The sequence below is a fragment of the Camarhynchus parvulus genome, chromosome 3 (genome assembly GCF_901933205.1).
Source record: "Camarhynchus parvulus chromosome 3, STF_HiC, whole genome shotgun sequence".
NCBI lineage: Eukaryota > Metazoa > Chordata > Aves > Passeriformes > Thraupidae > Camarhynchus > Camarhynchus parvulus.
Window position 1 is genome coordinate 10,873,524 of NC_044573.1, and position 21,349 is coordinate 10,894,872.

Here is a 21,349-nt window from a genome sequence, read left to right on the forward strand (position 1 = left end):
ATCTGAGAAATGGATGGGACAGGCTAAATTACACCACCCAAGAAACACTGGGAGCAGTTCCACAGATAAAGCTGGCCCCTGAAATGATATTTCTGAGTACAGGTTTTTTTGGTAGATAATTTAGAGAGATGTATAATTATGCATTATTCTTCGAGAAAAACAAAATATGGTATCTTAAGCTTCTAGCCATCAATTTTGTTGCAAGACACCTCCATAATATAGCTTTATTTCATGCTATTTCACCACTTGTCATGCTTCTGAATCCCTTTTGAAATTTCATAAATATGTCTATAGTATGTTATATTCTTCCTTGCTGGAATGTGATTGTGAACTAAATTGTCATGAGAAAAAGCACTATAAATATCCCTCTGCTAATATGCTGTTTCTTATGGTGTTGTTTCTGTTTTTGTAATTTCAAAATACTAATTACTGTTTCTCCTGTTTGTCATGAAAATACAGTTCTTACATAATTGTGTGGCTAAGGTGTAAATTCTCTAGCAGATGAGAAAAATGTAATAGCAGAAATAACCACTAAACATAGAAAGAGTCAGGGTTTTTTGTTTTGTTTTGTTTTGTTTTTATATGAAGGTTTCCATGAAGAATCACTGAACATTAAAACAATTCTTTAATTAGTAAAAATGTACTATAAAAATATCATTCCCATTTTCATATCACTAAATCACAGTAATATGCTAAAATAATTAGAATTGGTTGCGCTTTTGCTGCAAAAAAAAATAATAATGGAGCAGAATCTGCTCTCAGTTCAGTAGGGACAGCCTGAGACAATTCATCTGGAGATAATAAGCCAGATTCACAGCCTGTGTAAGTTGTGCAGTTCCTCTGATTTCAACTGTGTCACACCAGATTTAAATCAACTCAGTATTTGGCTCAATATGCACAGTCAACAGATTACACACATAGCACCAAGAGCAGACTTTGGCTGGAGGAATTCAGTTGCAAACACAGAAAATAGCAGGGTAATTTTTTTTTTTGGTGGTGGTCATGGGGGAAGGTCTTGGAAATAAGCATTTGCAGTGGATAAGAACTCTCTAGTTCTTCAAGTGAGGAGCTTGGTGCAATGTGAAAAATAGAAAAAATCCCACATCTCTTTGAATTCAGAACGCTGAAGAGGAAGTCAGCTGTTTTCAGGGTGAAAAGTCCTTGGTATGATCACTGGTAGAGAAAAGGAAAGAGCTCCTCTGTGCCTCTGCCTGCAGCATTTGGGGCTAGCATTTTGGGGCCTAAAAACCTTGGGTTTCACTGCTGTCAACAGAGCTATTTAGTAGACAATAAGGTTCCTCAGAGTGGATGGATAGAAATGTTGGTAAATTCTGTGTGTGGCTGAACCATCAGCAGGTACAGAAATGTGTAGTATGGCTCTACTCTCCTCCAGGTACAGAAATTTTACACCAATGCAAATCTAATGACATAAATGCAGTTACTCCTGATTTAAATGAGGAAATTTTTGTTCCCTCTGAACTGTGACTTGATATTATACATGGCTTTCAATGATCTTTCTTTTTTCTTTTCTTTTTTTGTTTTGTTTTGTTTTGTTTTGTTTTTAAAGAGTGGCTGGAGTAAGCAAAATGAATAAAAAGCAAGGCTAGAATTTGAGCCTTCTGGATTCTTATATTCTGCTTAGAAGAATAAGCCATGCCTAGAAAATGGGAATCGGGAAAGCCAAGTGAAGTGTTAATGAAATGGAAATATATCATCCATCACAAACAACCTACCTTAATTAAAGTGCTCAAAGCTAATCTAATGTAAAAGCCTCATAAAGTACCATAAAGAACCTGAACTAATTTTTTTCTTAGATTGCAAAACTGTTTAAGATGGTTTAACTTACCATGACAAAAAACCTGTGGAGGAATGAATTTTCATTGCTGTTTACTAGTGCATAGGAGTTTGGCTATGTACACTGTTTAATTCAGAGTGGGAATTTGACTTTTTTCCATTTTATTTAATTCAAAATGTTTTGACAGCTTGACTTGCTATCACTAAAAGTTTAATCAGTCAGACATTTAGGGGAAACTGCTCAGCCAGTAAAAATCTTTCTGGTGAAAGTCACAAAAAAGGCATACCAATTATTGCTAAGAGGAGGACTCATGATATAAAACCAAATATGCTAAACCCTGTAACCAGATGGCTTTAACCATCTGATCCTGCCTAAGATGTCATTTTCAGAGCCCTGTTCTTGGAGTCTTGAGACATCATGAGGAACTGAACTCAGCTGTCAGCAAGTTCATATGCTGGTTTTAAAACATCTTGTTAAGCTAAACATGGCCACCAAAAAGAATGCCATGGCAATGTTGGTTTTGCAATATACAAACACTGTGATAACTAGAATTAGATGAAAGAGCCTGAAGTTAAACAACAATTGAAATAACTAATATATTTTTCATTGAGTTTGGGTGGGTTTTTTTACTTAGAGAAAGGAAATTACTGCATGCAGTTAAAGGTAAAAGGCTCATCTAGAAAAGTTTTGCTAAGAGACACTCCAAATATCACATTTGTAGCACAAATATCATATCCAAATATCGCTATTTACATTGTATATAGAACATAATATATTTGTCTTGTGAAACTGGGTGTTCTTTGTCATCTCAGTGAATTTTATTCTATTTCTTGTTTTAGAGTGTGTGAATGGAAAAGACGAATTATAATATCCAACTATATAATTAAACCTTTAAACCCTTATTACTCATCATTTATCGCAGTTATTATTTTTAAAGTGATAAATTTTTTCAAATTATTTGTTGGAATACTGTCGAGTTTTGATGACCTTTTTCATTGCTTTCTGCATTAACTTATAAAGGCTTTTCACTATGATAAGTGACACATTCGGAGAGGAAATCACTGTGCTTAAAAAAATATCATTAAGCCCAGCTCTGTGTAACTTGTTTTCTTATTTATTGGGTTACAATATATCAAAATTAGTTTAGTTCCATGGTCACATGAAAAGGCATTATTCCTATGGGATGAGTCCATGAGAAATGACCGATGATGACAGAACTGGCCTTTAATTTTCACTGGGTTCTGCATGCTCCCTCCCTAGGAAGAGCTGGTGGAGATGGCATAAACTGCAGCAGGAGATCTCCCAGGCAGTCAGACTGCTGTGCTGTCACCCTTCCCCATCTCTTTGTTGGCTCCACAGCATCCATCTACTTGACTTCTGTGATGGTTTTCCTTTGTTATTTTGCCTTTCCCATTTTCTCTCTCCTATCCCCTCCTCAGTCATGCTCAGAGAAATACTCCCTCAAAATCACCTTCCCAGTGGAGTAGATGAGGACTAGGCACCAAAATGAGTTTCAGGACACAGCCTGTTTCTCAGCTTTCAATTCTGTCCACTTTATTAACTGAGACTAATTTCTTAGTTCCCTTTTGCTTTGTAAGGTTTGGGAGAACTTTCTTTCCTGTGCCCCATATTGATGCTGGGTTGGGTATAAACAATGGTAAATGTTTTTGCTTGTTGATAGCAGCCTTTCCTTAGGCAAAATGTCCTTTGATTGAATCGGGGGGCAGAACCCATCCTTGGCACTGCTGTGGCCTTTGCTGACTATACTAGGCAGAGAATGGATTGATTTTTTACAATGTTCAAGTTTCTGATACTGACCAATTCTGTAGGACATGATCCAACGGTTCTGACTCATTCCACCCAGTTTAAGTTCTACTTTTTCCCTGCTGGATTTGGAGATTTGACCCAATGACCAGAATGCCTCTCTAATGACTGCAGGATCAGCCATGCTGCCTGTGGTAGCATCTTAACAGCACATTCAAGAATTTAAGTTATCTGACGTTTAAAATCATCTACTTCATCATCCAGGAAAACTCAGAATGGGAAAGTAATACCAAATGACTTTAGAATCCCTATCACAAATGACTGGTGGTTTTAAAATATACAGTTACAAAAATCTTACAAGAAGACCCTCTGATTAATATCTAACTATAATAATAGTTGCATGTACAAAGAGCTGCACTAAATCCTGTACAATATTTGCCCTTTGGCAAAGAGTATTTTGTTTCATATCACATACATTTTGTTAAGTAGAGGAAACACTGCTTCCCTGGTGCTTTTGTTTTTCCCTCTGGATTGTAGCAATGGAGCACTTGCATGTTGTGTTTGATGCCTTGCATGAGTAAGACATGCAATGGCAAGTTCCAGTCTGCATGCTGCTTAATGAATGTTTTCCTTTTCTCTCCTTCCCTGTTATGTGCTTACAGAAGACAACTATGTGGAAGGTGGGTGCTTTCTACCTTATTTTCCTAAGCTCTTGTTTTTGCCCTCTGTTCAGTGGGGGTTTTTTTCCTTCTGCTTAATGTTATAAAAGTGCACATATCATTCAGTACGGTAAGTTGTATTTTCCCCTGCATAAAGGCATACAAGTTTATCAAATAGATGTGATTTATTTTTTTCATACAGAACACAAGCAAAGCTCCTTGGCCTTATTCCTGTAATTCCAGAATATCTCCCCTGAAACAGCAGGATTTGTACTCGTGTGACTGATACCATATCCAAAACCTCTCTGGAGATTTGCAGAACTGATTTCTTCTCATGTTCTGTATGAAAAACACTTCAAGAAACTATTTTTCCCATCAATGTGGAGCCTAAATCCTCCCAATGAAATAGTAATGCATGTTAAATTCCTGTCTCTTAATTGCTTAGGAAAATGGAAAGCGCTTCTCTCTTTAATACCACAAACCTTGCTTACTCTAATATCCTTTACAGCACAAAGCTTTAGGAAAAGAGGTTTTCTGTCTAACTTTTCAGCATAAAGCACTTGCCTTTGAGACACTGTGAAAGAAGGAGCATGTGATTTTAATTATTAAGTTGGTATGTAATTAAGTCCCTTTAAAGAAAGTATGGCATAGGGCAGTGGAAACTAAGGCACAATGCCATCTATCCTGAATATTGGTAAGTAAGTCCATTAGCTGGTGAAACATGCAAATATATGATAGTTTTAAAGTCTTTTTGTTTATAACCTAAAAAGTACAGGTGCTTTTTTATGTACAAATGCCTTTAAAGTCTCTCTGGGGTGAAGCTTTGCATACTGGATAAACAATTATCTATTTGAAAAAATTAGTTTACCTATCTAAACTGAAAAAAAATTGCTTTCATTTTATTTCATTCCAATATTTTAAAAGCTATTTTAAAAGCAAGGACTTTGTAAACTAACTAATATGCAAAGTGACTCTTCTGGCATGACTCTGACCCAGGGTGCTCATGTGAGCCACTCTGGGGCCTGAGTTCATTCAGGTTTCAACTCACCGTGAGCCACTGCCTGTTCAGGGGTGATTTTCTCAAGCCTTCAAGTGCTGATGCTTCATTTCTCTGTGCTGCTGTATTCCAGGGTGAAGGCAGGTGCTCAGATTTAGCACATAGATGATGCTCTGCAATTTTATTAATATATATGTTTTCCCAAGGAGAAGGAAAATTCAAATAATTCTGGTGCTTTACTTGTGGGCACTTTCATGCTCGTACACGTCAATAAAATTTCATTTTCAATGTGAGATAAAAATGTATTCAGCAACACTGGAATAGAAATTCTAGCTGAAAAACATAAAAGCCTAGAAATAACTACCTAATCTTGTATTTGATCTGTGCATAAAACTCTTACTGGTGTCAACATGAGTCTCAAAATTTGAATTAGGTTCAGTATAACTAGATAAGGAGGTTCAATTGCATTTCACATATTCATTTATGCACAGCAGTACAAGATAAAACCTGGATAACTGTTAATCCAGACTTTACCTGAACCTAATTCTTAAAACTGCAACCTTAAATTTATTCTAACACAGGTCTGGATACTTATGCATACATTAAAGTTACAAAGCATGAATATGTAAAAATGGAAGCATAGAATTGTGCATCCAAAGCACAAGTTGAAATCTGAGCTAAAATTTTTCATCTTTGATCTCTGTGATATCTGAGCATCTCTGTAAATTAGGCAACATAAGCAAACAGAAATATGTAATATTTAATTTTGTATATACTTCTGGTAAAAAAGGCTACTGTTTTTTCCTTTTACTGAATTTGTACTACATTTAATACCCTCACTGCAGGTTTATCAGATTTAAATTTTGTTTTGGCCTGTGCTCTGCATGGAACTCTCACACCAAACTATGGTATCCTACCTTCATATCCTCTTCTGCTATCCCACCCTGTGCTCCTTAACTCTGTCCTCTGAGAGCCAAGTTCAGGAAAGAGTTGGAGTGGATCACACATGAGGGATTCCTTCTAAATCTTGAATTCCTAATTCACAAAGAAATTGAAGTAATGGTGCACAAATGAGTATTTTCAATGTATGGGAGGCCTATACGTGGCTACTGAAGGATTAAACGTCCCAGGTCTATTAAAAGCAAACTTTCATTTTGCAAATCTAGTAGTGATTCCTCTCATGGCAGATTTAGCTGTATCATTTTAAACCCCTCTGTGGAATGAACAGGTACAGTACTAGTAATTCTTCACTCTTCAATAGTCTTCACTCATAGATTGCAAAAATATAAAATAAGGTAAGTATCATCATGTGCCTTTAGCAAGGGAGCAAAAGTGACCTTACTGCTTGCAAATAAAGTAACACAATGAGTGAAACAAAATAAAGTGTCTTGAGGGTTAGTACTGAATTTTTTAATTGGTAGATATTTGGTTTGAGCGGTGTATGTCTTTTACATTCACTTGGCTGCATTTTTTCATGGAACGACACTCTAAGTGATTCTCAAAATTCATGCAGTTTTTTTGATGTCTTCAAGAGGTATTTCTATTTCCATTTTTTCTTCAAATTATGTAAGAGTCATCTATTTACAACTGACCAATTTCACATATCATTTTAACAAAAATAGCAATCACTATCAAGCAGTGATAATCTGAAGCTAGACTTTTGTTTAGGTTCATATAGCTATAAAGTTCATATGTAAATGTGAGATAGTAAGAGATCACATTTTTTGCATTCCCTTGGGAGACAGGACGGTGATTTGTTTGAAAGATCTCGCATAAAGTAATGACTGAAAAGTCACTCTTTCCTTAAAGAAAAAGATGTTGCAATGTTCAACTGGTTTCAATTTTTCTTTATCAAATACAATTAGGGTCAAGTCAAAAGTCTGAGATTTCTTGCTATAGTTGCCAACACAAAAAGCTGAAACCCAAAGACAAATTATTCAATCACAAGAAGAGACTAAAACCTCCAAATGCCACGTGTCAGGAGATCCAAGGAAGGACACCCAGCAGTAAAAGAATGAATTAAATAATATCACCTGGTCTTTATGCTCTGTGTATTCAGCAAGCCTCTCTTGCAGCAACACTTACAGAGAAGGAACACCCATGAAAACATTTCTGTTCTCTTTCACAAGCTGCAAACTGCCAGTTCAGCTGTGTGATGCTTCCCAAGCAATGCTGATGCAGGCATCCCTTCAGGATCACAGTCAGCTTTCATTTACATTGCTGTGAGCCCCAGGTAATCCCACCAGCTGCAGAGCTCTGTATTTGGAAACAGAATTTATTGCACAAGAGATCAGGCACATCAGGCCCTTCAGTTTAACTACACATCTAAAATGAGTGACATTAAAAAGCAATAATTCAACAAAACCATTGTTAGACTACTTGGAACATCACTTGAGATTTGAAACTGATAAGAGAAGAATCATTTAGACTGATTGCAGTCGGGAGTATCTTCTTTGAACTACCCCCAAGTAGCGTGAGTCATTTGTGCACCTAATTTTCTTTGTGAATTAGAAACCACAGAAACTCTCTCTCTAGGAAGTCTGCTCTCCAATAAAGAGAAGGATATTTTATTGCTCACCTTCTTTGTGTGAATTAATTTCAATTAATTACAATTAAGAAAACAATGTATGGCTTTTCAAGAAGAGGAGCACATTTTACACATGAACAACCAATAACTCCTGAAATGGATCCTAAAACAACTAAATTCCAAGAATAAGTCTGTTTTTTAAATCAGACATAAAAAATGAAAACCTTCATATATCTAAGAAAAACATTCTCCCAACATCACATTATATTCAGTGAGATTTAAGTATCATTTTATTATCATGATTAAAAAAGATGAATATTTTTCCTTGAAGAGTAACAAAACTTGGCTCTGGATGAGTGATTATCATTATGGACATCTGCTTTGAAATGTCACTAGACCTATTCTGGTGTGATGGGATTTCATCTCACAATATAAGTATAAGGCAAAATCTATTTCTTAGAGATTGAAGAAGTAGTTGCAGAAGCTGTCACTTAAATTTTCTTTATTACTATGTATTTTATATTGCATATGTAATAATTTGCCTTCTCTGGAACAAATTCATTCTACTGTCACATTTCACACAAATAAGGAGACATTCTTTGCATTATCATTTCAATGTGATGAATAAATTTTATTTAATTACCTGAAATGCTCATTTTTATGAGGGGAAAAAGATCAGACCCAGCCCATTTTTCAGGTTTAAACTTCTCCAGGGTTTAAACATCATTTCACATGTAGAGGACAGGAAGTCCTCTCAGCAAAGTGTTCAAACCCATATAATCAAAATATGATAAAGACAGACGGATTATTAAAGGAATTGGTTGGATTTGAAAGCATTTTATTATTTTCTGTCAATACAAATACTGCACAGAAAAAAAAAATACACAATAAAACAGCACCCAGTGTTTGAATTGCAGTTCTGTTACTTGTAGCCCAAAGCATTCCAACCAGTGGCTGAAAAATGCTCTTTGATTTCCCTCTGTGATACAGACATCTTATAGGAAACAGATGCCTGTCACAAAACATTTTTTGTCAGTGTGACAACACCACCTTCCCGTGCTCCCTTGTTCATTGCTGACTGTGCTCTTGTTTCCCTTCAAGGTCTGGCGCACCTGATGATGGGCGACCAAGGTATGGGCTCTGTTCCTTTTCCACTCTGCTTTCATTGTTTCTTCTTGTTCTGTAGCTGCTTTGAATCCATCACTGCAACCGATGGGCAAATGCTTGAAAGCTGTCTTTGGCTGCAAAGAAACACGTGGTTTTAGTCACATCTTTTTCTCGTTTCGGTTTTTGGTTTTGGTTGTTTTTGGTTTTGTTTTTTTTTTTTTTTGTTTGCTCCGTAAGCTTTTGTCCTTCCTGCCTCCTCAACTCCCCCTCTTGCAAAACAATAACTAAAAAGAGGTGAGAGGAATAAGAAAGTGATTACAAAAATTCTGTGTATTTATCAGAAAATACAATTATGGGTGATCCTATAAAAGATAAACAAAGTGCCAGACCACTCTTCAGATAGCCCATGAAAGAAGATGCTCCTCTTGTAACATTGTACACATTGAAGAGTTCATTTGCATTAATGCATGGCTGATTGGAAATGTGCAGAAAGCACCTGCTCCTGGCTTCTGGAATGCTGAGAGTACAATTTTGCTACCTAACAAAACAAGTGATTTTTTTCCTCCTAACCATTGTCCATGTTACCTTTGTGACAGTCTTTCTTATCTAAGCATGGGTTATTTCTGTATTTCTCTGCATGTACATGACTGGGAAGAAATAAACTAAATCCCTAATATGACACTGATTGCATCTCCATTTGTCTTCAGACACTTACCTTATACTTTGTCTCTTCATGTTCAGATACTATTGCATTTACATGTACTCATGACTCTTACTGTTGTTTCTCTCCTCTTCTTTATTCTCTTTTTGTCTGGAAATGCTTTCTTCATGGAACCATTTCACCAAATCCATAGGTAAAAGTAAAGGTATTACATGATTTTCTTTATTTTTAATGCCATCAGTATACTTTAATGTATGTATAAATAATGCAAGTGAATGTAAATTTTTTGCACTGATAACACGAGGTAGGTATATTCTTACAGTTAATATTACATGGATATCAAGGTAAGGATAATTATCCTAAAGTACAGGCTGACCATATTCTAAGTTTGTTTCCCGGTGTTGTGAGGGATGTGAAGCTTTGGCAGTGATAAAAGAGGCTGCAGCTCTAGGAAGTGTTCATGATGAAGTAACAGCCACATTTTGAGGTATGCCTTTTTCTGTTCTCAAAGAGCTGCAGTCTAAACCACCAGACAAAAAAAAAAAAAAAGTGTGATGTTGTTCAGTAGAGACTCTCTGGAGATAAACTGTGCAGGGTCAGTCCACAGCTTGATGTACGTCTTGCATGGGAACAGCACTAACTTTAGCAAGTCTTTGCCCTGAGAGTTTCCTTTCATATTAATCACTTGGAGCATATCTGAGATAAGAATTGGACAAAGGAATGAGGAAGAAAAAAAAGCCAAAGAGAAGTGTGGGGTTTCTTTCAGATTTTTTTTGTTCTTTTTGTTTCTTTATGTAAAGAATGCCAGCTGTGTTTACTTCCCTTCTCCCAGAGGAAACAGTGCAGTAGGGGCAAGAATTTTTTCCTGTATAAATAAACATCAGGTTTTGCCACAAGGACACTTGTTCACAGGCATTGTGTAAATATATTTTTTATGATAAGAAGGTGGTGATTAAAAGCCATTTAATCTCTGTTACATATGATGAATAATACAGTTCTATTCATCTTAACCATTTGTCAGGGGTGCCTATTCTTTGCATAAACCAGAAATCCAGTTTGCATGGTCATACTTTTCTAACTAGTTAAATTAGAAACAAACTTCCAGGTTTGTTGGTGTCTTGGCTGATTTAGTGTTTCCATACCTAGGAAGTTCATGTAATGCGAACACTGTAAATACAAATCTGTAGTGTCCCTTTCCTCCTCATATCAGACCCCCAGGAAAGACTCTGTACCTGTATAGGTGGGATACAATTTGAGTGTGCTCTGGAGCTCTAAGTCTTCTTACTTAGGAAAAGTTTTAAGCAAGTATGTAAAACTATCTGCTCATTTCTTTGTTTTATCAGATCATTTTGTTTTGTTTGCTACATGACTGATTCTTTTGTTTCTTAACAGTACATAGTGTGCGTGATTTCCTTATTATTTATTATCACTATTTTATTCCTAATCAGTAGATATCCTGGCGGCAGCTACCTTAAAATTACATTTTTTTATTAACTGAACCTTGGCACTATACATAATTTTTATTAATAATATACTATTACTTTTCTAGATTGTTCTGTACACAGAATAAATTATGTAGTATGTATGGTACCAAAAGGGTTTTTTTTTGTATGAAAGGAGTAAAATATAAATATTATGAATATTTATTATTAATAGTAGCTGATATGGAGAGCAGATTTTTAGCAAAACATACATTCTTCTAGTATTTTGCAAAATTTAGACTTTTATGTTTTTATTTTTAAATGTTTAACAACTACATTTTAAAAAAATACCTGTATATATTAACTACACTTAATGTTCAGTAATGTGCCATGTAACGTAATTTAAACACCACTCACCAATCATCTAATCATTTGATTACATTTTACCTTTCATATTTTGATTTTTTTTAGATTTATCCAGTTAATATAGAAATAATCATTGCTGTGTTTTGAGAGTCACAATACTTCTGCACATATAATGGTGTATATTTGTTCAAATTGATGGAGAGGGTTTATATGTGTACCAACTCCAGTTGCTTGTAACAGAAAATATCCCTCAATGCTGAGCCATATCCTGAACCAGGAAAAAACAGCCTCATTTTGTTGACTGTCCTGAAAGTTTACTAATATCAGCTATTGAAACCTGTGGCCTTGAAACAGTTGTGATAACACACCTTTGTAACACCTGACAATATAAAAAATTAGGAGTGTGATGGAAAGGAATAAAGGGAAAAAAGAGGAAACTCCTTTGTTATAAGTTCCATTCCTTGAGAGGTATGCAAGGGCAGTAATTGTAAAATTCTGGGTGATTATCTAATGAATTAATCATATTTTGGAAATATAAGCAATAAAACTCTTTTAAGAAGCTTTACAATGTAATTTGTCCTGAGGAGTATAAATGGCTGAAGTATCACCATCTCCTTTAATTGTGAAGATATTCTTTGGGATACTGGAAAAGGAAAAAAAAATAAAATCAGTATATCTTGATAATTAGGACAGAGTGTTAACAAGGTAAGAACCTGCTGTTGACAGAGGAAGGAGAAATGAGGCAGCCTCTCCAACTGGGCAATACTAAGTTCAGTACTATCTCACAATGCTCCTGATGTTTAACATTTAGTTGTAAATCTAAATTGGGATAGCCTGGATAATCTCCCCACAAATTACTCTTAATAGATGCTATGCCTAATTCTAGGAAGATCTGGAGCCTTTTATTAATATTGGCATTTGTTTATTTTCTGACACGCACCATATATTCAGAAATATTTAGGAATTCCGTTTTCATCCCCTGGAAATAACTGACCTGTATAGAACTTTAGCAGCAGGGTTGTCACAGCTCTGATGGTGAAAAGGCACAGGCAAGGTAAGGTTTGTAAATGGTGCTGATGTTTTTACTTGGCCACTTGAAAATGCTACTCAGAGCAATTGCTTGAATTCAAAGCAATCCTTAAATATGCTGTTCATAACAGGCATATTTGTTTGCCCCAAACAAATTTGTGCCCAAACAAATTTTCTCTGCTCTCTCAAACTATTGGAGGTGGTCTAATGAAACCATTTCCACCTATAGGCCTTACCTCATCAAAGTCATGCAGGATTATTTTGTGTTGAATAATAATGTGACTAAATTTATATGGCAACTAATGCAAAACACTCCATTTCTCTACTTAAAAAAAAATCTCATCCTCTCCTTTTCATGCTCTCCTTTCCATATTCTTTTGTTGAGCAATGAAAGAACTTTATAATTCACAAACTGTAAGAGTGACATGTAATACTTTGTTTTTATACTGCAGTTCTCTTAAGCCTATTCATATTTTTTACCTATGGTTTATTTTTATGTAATTATCATACTTTTGACTATATATATTACTCATTCTGTATCTAAATACTATGTTCTTACTCCTGTTCTATTATTTTAGAGATTATGTGCAGCTTTAAATTATACATGAGTCACTCAGGTTCATAAAAAACTATTAAATGTTAGCTAGCTGAGCAATAAGTGTTTCTACCAAAAAATTGATAGTACAACTGCAATTCATTGTATTAGATTGCAGGCTTTTGATGTGCTGGTATTTGCTTTACTGTGTATAAATGCTGAAGAAAGACATCAGAATGGCAATTTATGTATGTGTCAACATCCTTGACAAAGAAGGGCAAGTTTTTTCTTGCACATGCTATCGTACAATACCTGTAACACCAAAGTGACACCAATAATTTTTTAATTATCAATCACACAACTCATTTGACAGATGGAAAAATAGAGCATTGAAAAATAAAAGCAATTTATAGAAATCCTTAAACAATCATGAGCGTAAAAGTGGCATGTTATAGCTAAGTGATTATGTGATGCTTGTGTCATGCAACACAAATCTCACTTTGTGCCAGTAATCTCCCCTCACATCAAACTGTCTGGAATTTGGTCATTAACCTTCCTGCCACCACAAGTTCATCTTACTGGAATGACTTTTATTTTTGCTCTGGTTTTGAAGAACCAAGATGGTCTTGGCTTCTTGCGCTCTCATTGAAACACCTGTCCCCTCCTCATCTGCTGCTGTGTGTGCTGCTTCAGGGTGTGCCTGAGAGACACTCATAGCCCACCCTTCCCTGATCCAAGCCCCCAACAGTCCAGAAACCCTGTAAATGCTTTGGCACAGCCCTGGACTCGAGCTCAGCTCCTTATTTTTGGCTCAGTGCCCTGTTGACATGGACTCAATTTCATGCCTTCTCAACTGCAGCTGGCTTTTGCCTGGCAAGCACAAAACATGGATGGAGGGCATTCCTGACTCTCTGCACTTGTTCACATAGTTATATATCCTAGGTGATAGCAGCTGGTTGGAAAGACTCCCTGCTAGAAGCAAAGTGAGGTAACTTAGGGGTTTGACACACAATGGGGTTGCCAGGGTAGGGGAACTGAAATTGTTTCTAGGTGACGTTACAGGAGAAGAATGGATAACTTGAGTTTCCCCACTCAATCTTGTAGTTGCTTCCAGTGGTAAAAAGGGACAAATCAACAAGGTTTAAAAATTTAACCTCCACAAGTCCCAAACATTTTGAAAGTCTTGGAAAGTTTATTAAATTATGAGCATAAGAATTTTTAAAGAATTCTCTTTAAAACTATCATTATTTTTAATGAGCATTACAATTTTTTCAATAAATTAATGGACTTTAAATATAAAGTTTCTCAAAGTACTCCAAAGAGCAGAAGATACACATCATATCTCTTCTATAATGACTTCTTCTTTTCTAAACAATCTCATCAGTATACTTAAATAGAGGCTGCTGTTCACCAAAACTATTATAACTAAGTTTTTGTGTGTAACTCATACCCCCATGCCTACAAATATATGTTCCAATAAATATTTGTACTATGCTTATATTTGTATGGTCAACATGTTCAAATTTTGGTTGAATATCATAATGAGCTATACACTAAATGTTTATTTTGATGCATTGAAGCAAGTAATTTTCTTGCACTTCAGTGGGTGATACCTGGCCACCCTGGAATATTGGCATTTGAAGCTGCAAATTCAAATTTATGTTGAACTATGATCAATAAAAGGTCCCCAAGGAGACAAAAAATGCAGCAGAAGATGGCTGCTGAAGAAGTTTTCTATCTGAAGCACATGGCTCAGAAGAAACCAACCAACATCAGGAACAGGAATGCAAAATCTTCCTTGAGACACACACACTTAAAATTCTATCTGAGATGGCTGATTCCTCATCAGCAGTATGAAAAGAATTTGTAAGGACCTGTCACAAATATAAAAAAACTTTCTGAAGAAAGGGAAACATATTTTTAAAAGAAAATCACCACATGATAATGTCCAATCCACACCAAGAGTTCTAGCGCCTTACCACCATGAAAATAAAGAATGTACCAGGTTCTGAATCATTCTGATGTCACTCAAAATGATCATGTAACATGTGTGTGTTTTTCATAGACTTCCTATGGATTCAGAGGAGAGACAATAAATGTGTAAATCTGGAGGATTTAATGTAAAAAAATGTTATATTTGCAAATGTGTAGATTTCTGCTGGGCCCAGTAAACGTTTTAGTAGGAGATAGTACATATGCAAGATTTTGGCTTCCTCAGCACAAGGCTCCACTTTGAGCACAGGTTTATCCAGAAGATGGGTATGCTGACAGAAAACCTTTCAAAATAATATTAAAGTTCTTTCAAGATGAAGGATGTGCATTTCAGGCCAAAAAGTATGAGGGGATTTATTGGGGATGGAAAACAGTTAAGCTGTCACTCTGAAGAGGTAAAAAAAAGAATCAGCAGGTAAGCAATAAAGAAATAGGAAAACTTAGCATTGCTTCCTTAAAGCAAACTTGTCTTTTAATGTATGTGTAAATGTACCTCAAAAATGAGAATCTAAGACTGCAGCGGTCTGTACCTTTTTTGCACAGTGAAATTCCATGAGTTTTATACATATTTCACAGACATTTCCAGTGAAACAAGTATTTGGGAGAGGTGTATTCCTTGGATATTGGAATATCCTTGAACCTTCTTGCGAGCCAAACACATCAGAAGACTGACACTGAAGATTTCAGTTTCACCCTAAGATTGCACTATGTCTTCCTAGGATAAAATTCAGTCCTTGAAATCTACAAGAGCAACTAAACAAACGAGCCCAACAGAATCTAATTTCTATTATTTCAGTGAAAATCAAAAGTAGTTGGAAATTACTGTACATCTCAGAACAGAAGTCTCAGCTGATTTTAACATTAATCCAATCAATCACGCTCAGTGGAGTTTCACCAGCTAAGTGGAAAGAAATTAGAGCCCCAAGGAAAAGTATTTTCAAACATCTCTAACATTTGTCTACATGCAGGATTACAAAATTCTGGACTAAGCTTTATCACAGTTTCTAAAGAATCTAAATCTAATGAAAGTGAAGAAGTCTTAGGAAGACTGCTCCAAAATTGTACTGGTATATCTGAAAATGGGGACTATGCTCTTTAAATGCACATTATAATAATATTTTTCTACCAAGAACTCTCTGCAAAGGAATCAAAAAATATTTAAATATTCAGGTCAGAGTCGATTATTCTTGTAGAAATAAGAATGCTGCATACAAATATTTTAGCCTACTCTTTACAGAAATTTTCTTTGGTGGTAATAACATGCCATGGTACTTAGAAACGACAGAAATTTGAGTTATCAAGTCATCTTTAAACTCTTTTAATTAAAAAAAACCAACATAATTTACACTGGTACTACTAATATACCTCTTTCCTGATTTTCAAAGACTTCTATAACCCTGATTTTTTAATTGCTCAAAGGTAGCTTTCTATGTTTACTTCAGGGTCCACCTAGAGCAATTAAGCAGAACAGTGAAATCATGCAAAGAACTGGGAAGTTCAGGAGCATAAAGGAGGATTCCCATAGGAATTGTGGAGCATGGAGCATGGACTTTGCTATGAAATTATCATCATTACTTTAATGGTTTTCATAGATACCAACCTGTTATCCAGATATGGGTGGTTTTTTTCAGACTTGGGAGGAAACAAAAGTGACTGAATCTTTTTATTGAATGAATTTATTCTAGTGAAAGGAGTCCTTTCTTCCTCATTAAATCTATATTCAGGGCAAAGGTGTTTTTTCTTGTTGGCACCCACTCAGAACAATTTTCTGATCAGCACTGCATTTCATTTAAAGGCAGTTTTTGTAATTTGCTGCTATGACTTAGAAGTTCTGGTACTTTTTTTTTTTTTCCCTGCTCAAAGTAGACATTTATTCTTTAAAGAAAGGAAGCATCTGGACTGATTCACTGGCAACTAATAAGGCTGTATAGAGCAACCTTGGATAACAAGAGGCTACCACAGAACACCTGGCACTGCTGGCATCACAGCCTTGACTTCAGTAGCTTCTCTGTATTGGGGGTGGGAGGAAATAAAAGCAGCTGGATCTAATTCCTTTCATCTGCCTTTGCATATTCTTCAGACAGAGGGGAGTCTGCCTGGAAAGCAAAATTCAGCATTAAGTGAGTATAAGTCTGGAAAATTTTCACTGGGGTTACCCTTAGCTAACAGGTCTGTCCTGAATTCCATTATCATGAGCCATGGTTATTCCATTTTCAGGAGTGTCCACCCAAAGGAAAGGAAGCTAAAGATCTTTCTGTGACCATTAATGCTCTGCTTCTGAAGCATCTTTTAGCTGACAAAAACCTGAGAGGTTCCTGAGGACAGCTGCATTGGTACTTAGGTGACCCCACTCCTAGCCAACAGTAACAACTCTCTCTAGAACGGGAAGTCAGGAAGAATTTCCTTCATTTCCTACTTCATTGAACCTGAGTTATATCAAAAGGTGCCAGATAAGGGCTTTTGATCTCAGGAAAAGGGCATTGCAGGCCTTTTGCTGGTAAGACAAGCTGGTCTTTTGATTTTCTCAGTTAATGTCTCTGCTTTAACCACTTGGTCTTACAAGGTGCTTACAAAATACATTTAGTATTTCTACAAGTCCATAAGAAATATTTTTAAAAACCCCACCAAAGTTGTCTACATGCAAATCACCATTGAAAACTATGTTTGCAAGCTGTGATTTTACTATTGAAGCTGTGCAAAACAAAGCATGAATTAATTTTAAAGGAAAATGCCTGTTTGACAAAGCTATTTGCACTATCAATGGATGTTTATTTAAGTGGGTATCTGATACTACTTGAATTAACTGCAACTACTGACTAGTTGTTATGTAATTTTCAATTTTAGAAGAGTCATTTGGCTGTGGTTACATTGAACTCTAGCACTACTGTATGTTTATATCATCACAAAAGTGATGGGAGATTTCAAAGTGTTCTATTTTAATTTAATCTTCATTTGCCTGAACACCTTTACATCATTGGTGTACAGGTAGTGAACTGGTGCTTTCATTTCATCCAAATGCTTCTGAAAACCATTAATTTTGTGTTTATCCCACTAAGTTCTTAAGTTCTTACATCATTATGCACCTTCAAACACAAAAAATGCAGCTGTGACTGTGTCAGTCATGCACTGATATTTTATAATGTCCTTAGCAGTTTGGGTTTTTTTGTCTCTATACTTCTCTGCAGTGAATTATTCAAATAAGAATGTTGTCCATGACTGTGACTGTGTTGTAACACTGGAAGAAAATTTATATTTCAGAAAAGAATAATGTAAAAGTATCTAAGTGCAAGATTGGACCAACAAAGCTAGACTTGGAAACTAGTAATTCTGTATGATTGTCATGCAACATATTGATCTGTAGAGAACTTTTATACATCTTATTCATATAGGAAAATCTATGGAAAAGACAGGAAAAAATCTATGGCAAATCTATATTCTGAGTATTACATGAAGCTACCTGAGTCCCACTGTTAGTCTAATGCTACATACTTCCCCAGGGCAAAGAAGGGGCTGTTCAGGCTACTGTGAAGAGGATAAATTCCTGTATTCCTTTTGAAAATATTGGGAAGCACTGAATACATAGAGTAAAACACAGTAAGTCATTGACAATTCTAAAGGACAAATTCCTCAAAAATTTATATTAACAACATATCCACATTTACCATGTATACGTGGAGCTGCATTCAGGATGTAGTCACTGTAGCAGGTAAATAGAACCTCCTGCACTTCATCACTTTACCTCTCAGAAATGGCTCTATCTCAGGTTTTATAATGCTTTATATAATGACAAATATGTAATAAAAATCACTCATGTGTCATTATGTGTCATTTATTCTCTCTTCCAGGAAAACACATGCATTTGATATTTATCCAGTGTTCTAAAATAGCTGATAGACTTACACCTTGCTAACAAGACTATTCATTTTGGTTGTCCCTGAAATGAATAGGCTTGTTAAAGAAACAGGTTTTTGAGAGTTCTGCATTTATCAAGCTGTTATAAAAGCAAAATGAAAGTTTAATTAATATTTTCCTTTTCAAAACACCTAAAAGATCTGTATATCAGCCCTATAGCTTTTAATAAGTACATATAACTCTCAGAAATGTACATATATCTAGGTCATGCTAATTATCCACCTTGGGAGGCAAGAATGTGCCTATACTCCTCTACCTAGCTGGCATACTCTTGAGACCCAAGTCAGAAGAGCAGGCTTCAGAAAGTCTAAAAATACATTTACTAGGTTCTTAGCCATTAAACTGCTTGAAGAGGAGGTCTCTCATGTACTAGCTGACAGCCTGTAATTTCTATTATGCAGGAAATGAGACTAGATAATCAAAAACAACCTTTCTGGCCTTGAAGTCTATGAATCACACAGAACAGAAAAATTACTGTGGCAACATGTAAGAAAATTGTCAGGCATTAAAAGAGTCACACCATTTTTGCTTTATTAGTGGCACTTTTATCAGGTTTCTTGTGTAGATGGAATTATGTGTCAATGAGCTCCCCCAAGTCAAGCCCTTATGGACTAAGTGGCAAAACCATTCAAAGCACTCCCTCAAGCCAGGATGTAACATGGAAACTGAAACACCTTCATGGGAAAGCCTCAAACATATATGAAAGTGTGAATCAAAGGGAGGTTAATCCTTCTCAAACTTCAATATTTTGCTGTGGTTATTTATTTTGAATACTTTGAATTGAATACTGCAGTTAATCTCATACTCAGGAGCGTCATGCTATTCAGTATTTTTGTTTTATACAGGTTCTCATAACACATTTGCAACAGGTTTTGGAGGTCTTTAAGTTATACTGTAAGAAATGAGCTTACCTTGTCATACAGTGACTGTGACTCCAGATAAACCTTGGGCAAAACATTGTTGTGGATTATTTGTGCAGCAAAGCAGGAGCTGTTCATATCTGCCCTTTTATAAAGGGAAAATGCTTATACAAAGCTGGAAAATTAAATGAGAAATAGAAATTGTGATTGAATCTAGGAAATGCTATAAACTAGAGGGTAACACAGTCCCATAAGAGTGCTCTGAATTAGAGAGAAGCAAGATTCAAACTTATAAAACCCAGAGTCTTTTAATATAAAGACTGAAGTCAGCGTTCTAATATTTAGTTTCTCTTTGAACCTCACCATTCAAATTTATATTCACTGAGAGTTAAGTAGTCTTTTTTAGTTGCAATATGCTCACACAAAAGGAGAGGATGGAATCATAGGCTACTTTATTGAAGGACTTATTATTCTACATCAGAATTATCTTTATTCATGAAGACTTCAAACATTTTCTTAATGTTCAGTTTTATTGTAGCTAGGAAAAGATCCTGTTATTTGCTAAAATTCAGGAAGACAAATGGGACTATGTTGTTTCTCCCAGAACATAGGAAAAAAAATTAAGGAGTTATTTAATTCAATGGATTTAGAATATATCTAGTTTAAAAAAAAATCCAAATCTTTCCCTGACTATCAGGGAGGAGGAGGAAAGCCAATTTTTGAGGTTTATCTTCTATGCCTCATTAGTGGTGTTCAGTTGCACACCTTGTAGACTTTACAGCCTCCAGGTTATTAACATTTTACTGTTTGATAATTTATTAATACAATGGGTCAAATATATGTACAAGGAGCTAAATATGGGTCATTGGGCAAAATGAAAAATCATATTCACTTGGATGGGGAAAAATGTCTCTCCTACAGATTTTTCTTTATTCTTTTACACATTTATTATTAATATATATTATGGAAGCATCTCTATGTGTAGCTAAGGGGAGACCTCTCTTTTGGAACATCTGTCCTTGTTTTTTAATCTACCTTTGTGTCCTCAGTGAAGCTGGTAATTATACACCCATCAGTGAAATTACTCTGTGGGGGAAAGCCATAGGGGAGTGGGATAAGGAATTCTGATTCAGATTGAGAAGTGGGATTCAGATAAAGAAAAGCTGATTTCTATTTTTCCATGTCTATGGATTGTGTTCAAGCCATACTGGTGTGTTAGAGAGGAGCAGGCTTCAAATATGTGGCAAATCCATGCCCCTGGTTCCTCCTGTGCTGCTGCATGGTGAGTGAGGGCACTTCAGAAATTCTCTGAGCAGCTTCCTTCTGTCTCAGTGTCATCCCTCAGAACTGGCAGCATCTGGTATTCTCAAAGCATTAATTTCTGGGGAGTGTTTGAGAACAGGGCATATTAAAATGTCACTATGAGGATGCTATCCTATGTTTGAAGGCTGATACAGAGGAATTGACAGCTAAAAGCGAAACAAAACGTAAAAAAAGCCATTCCAAGAACAACTCTAGACCCTCCAGCAGTTATAATTAGGTCATTTTATATAATTTATGTTGGAGTATAATATTCAGATTCGCATAAATGAGTACATGGGAGAAAAGCACCACACAATCTCTTTTTCCTTTACATTTACAATATATTTTCCATTTTTTCTTATCTTGTGTTGTGTCTGTTTACAAGAGACATTGTTTAGCAGGAGAACTGATGAAGCCTTGAC

The 21,349-nt window shown here is 35.7% G+C and overlaps 1 protein-coding gene across 33 annotated transcripts in view; it reads left to right on the plus strand.

The window, feature by feature from the left end:
• The window catches only part of NRXN1 (neurexin 1), a 675,546-nt gene that overhangs the window by 74,362 nt on the left and 579,835 nt on the right, over window positions 1-21,349 (plus strand). For 20 of the 33 annotated variants that reach the window (XM_030946729.1, XM_030946748.1, XM_030946751.1 and 17 more), the window contains 3 exons: window positions 4,222-4,239; window positions 8,844-8,873; window positions 9,704-9,715. The exons of 5 other annotated variants lie outside the window; for them this stretch is intronic. In XM_030946729.1, coding sequence (XP_030802589.1) covers window positions 4,222-4,239; window positions 8,844-8,873; window positions 9,704-9,715 — 60 coding nt within the window. The remainder of the gene's footprint in view (window positions 1-4,221; window positions 4,240-8,843; window positions 8,874-9,703; window positions 9,716-21,349) is intronic. 8 more of the 33 variants (XM_030946730.1, XM_030946763.1, XM_030946742.1 and 5 more) reach the window with 3 other exon arrangements.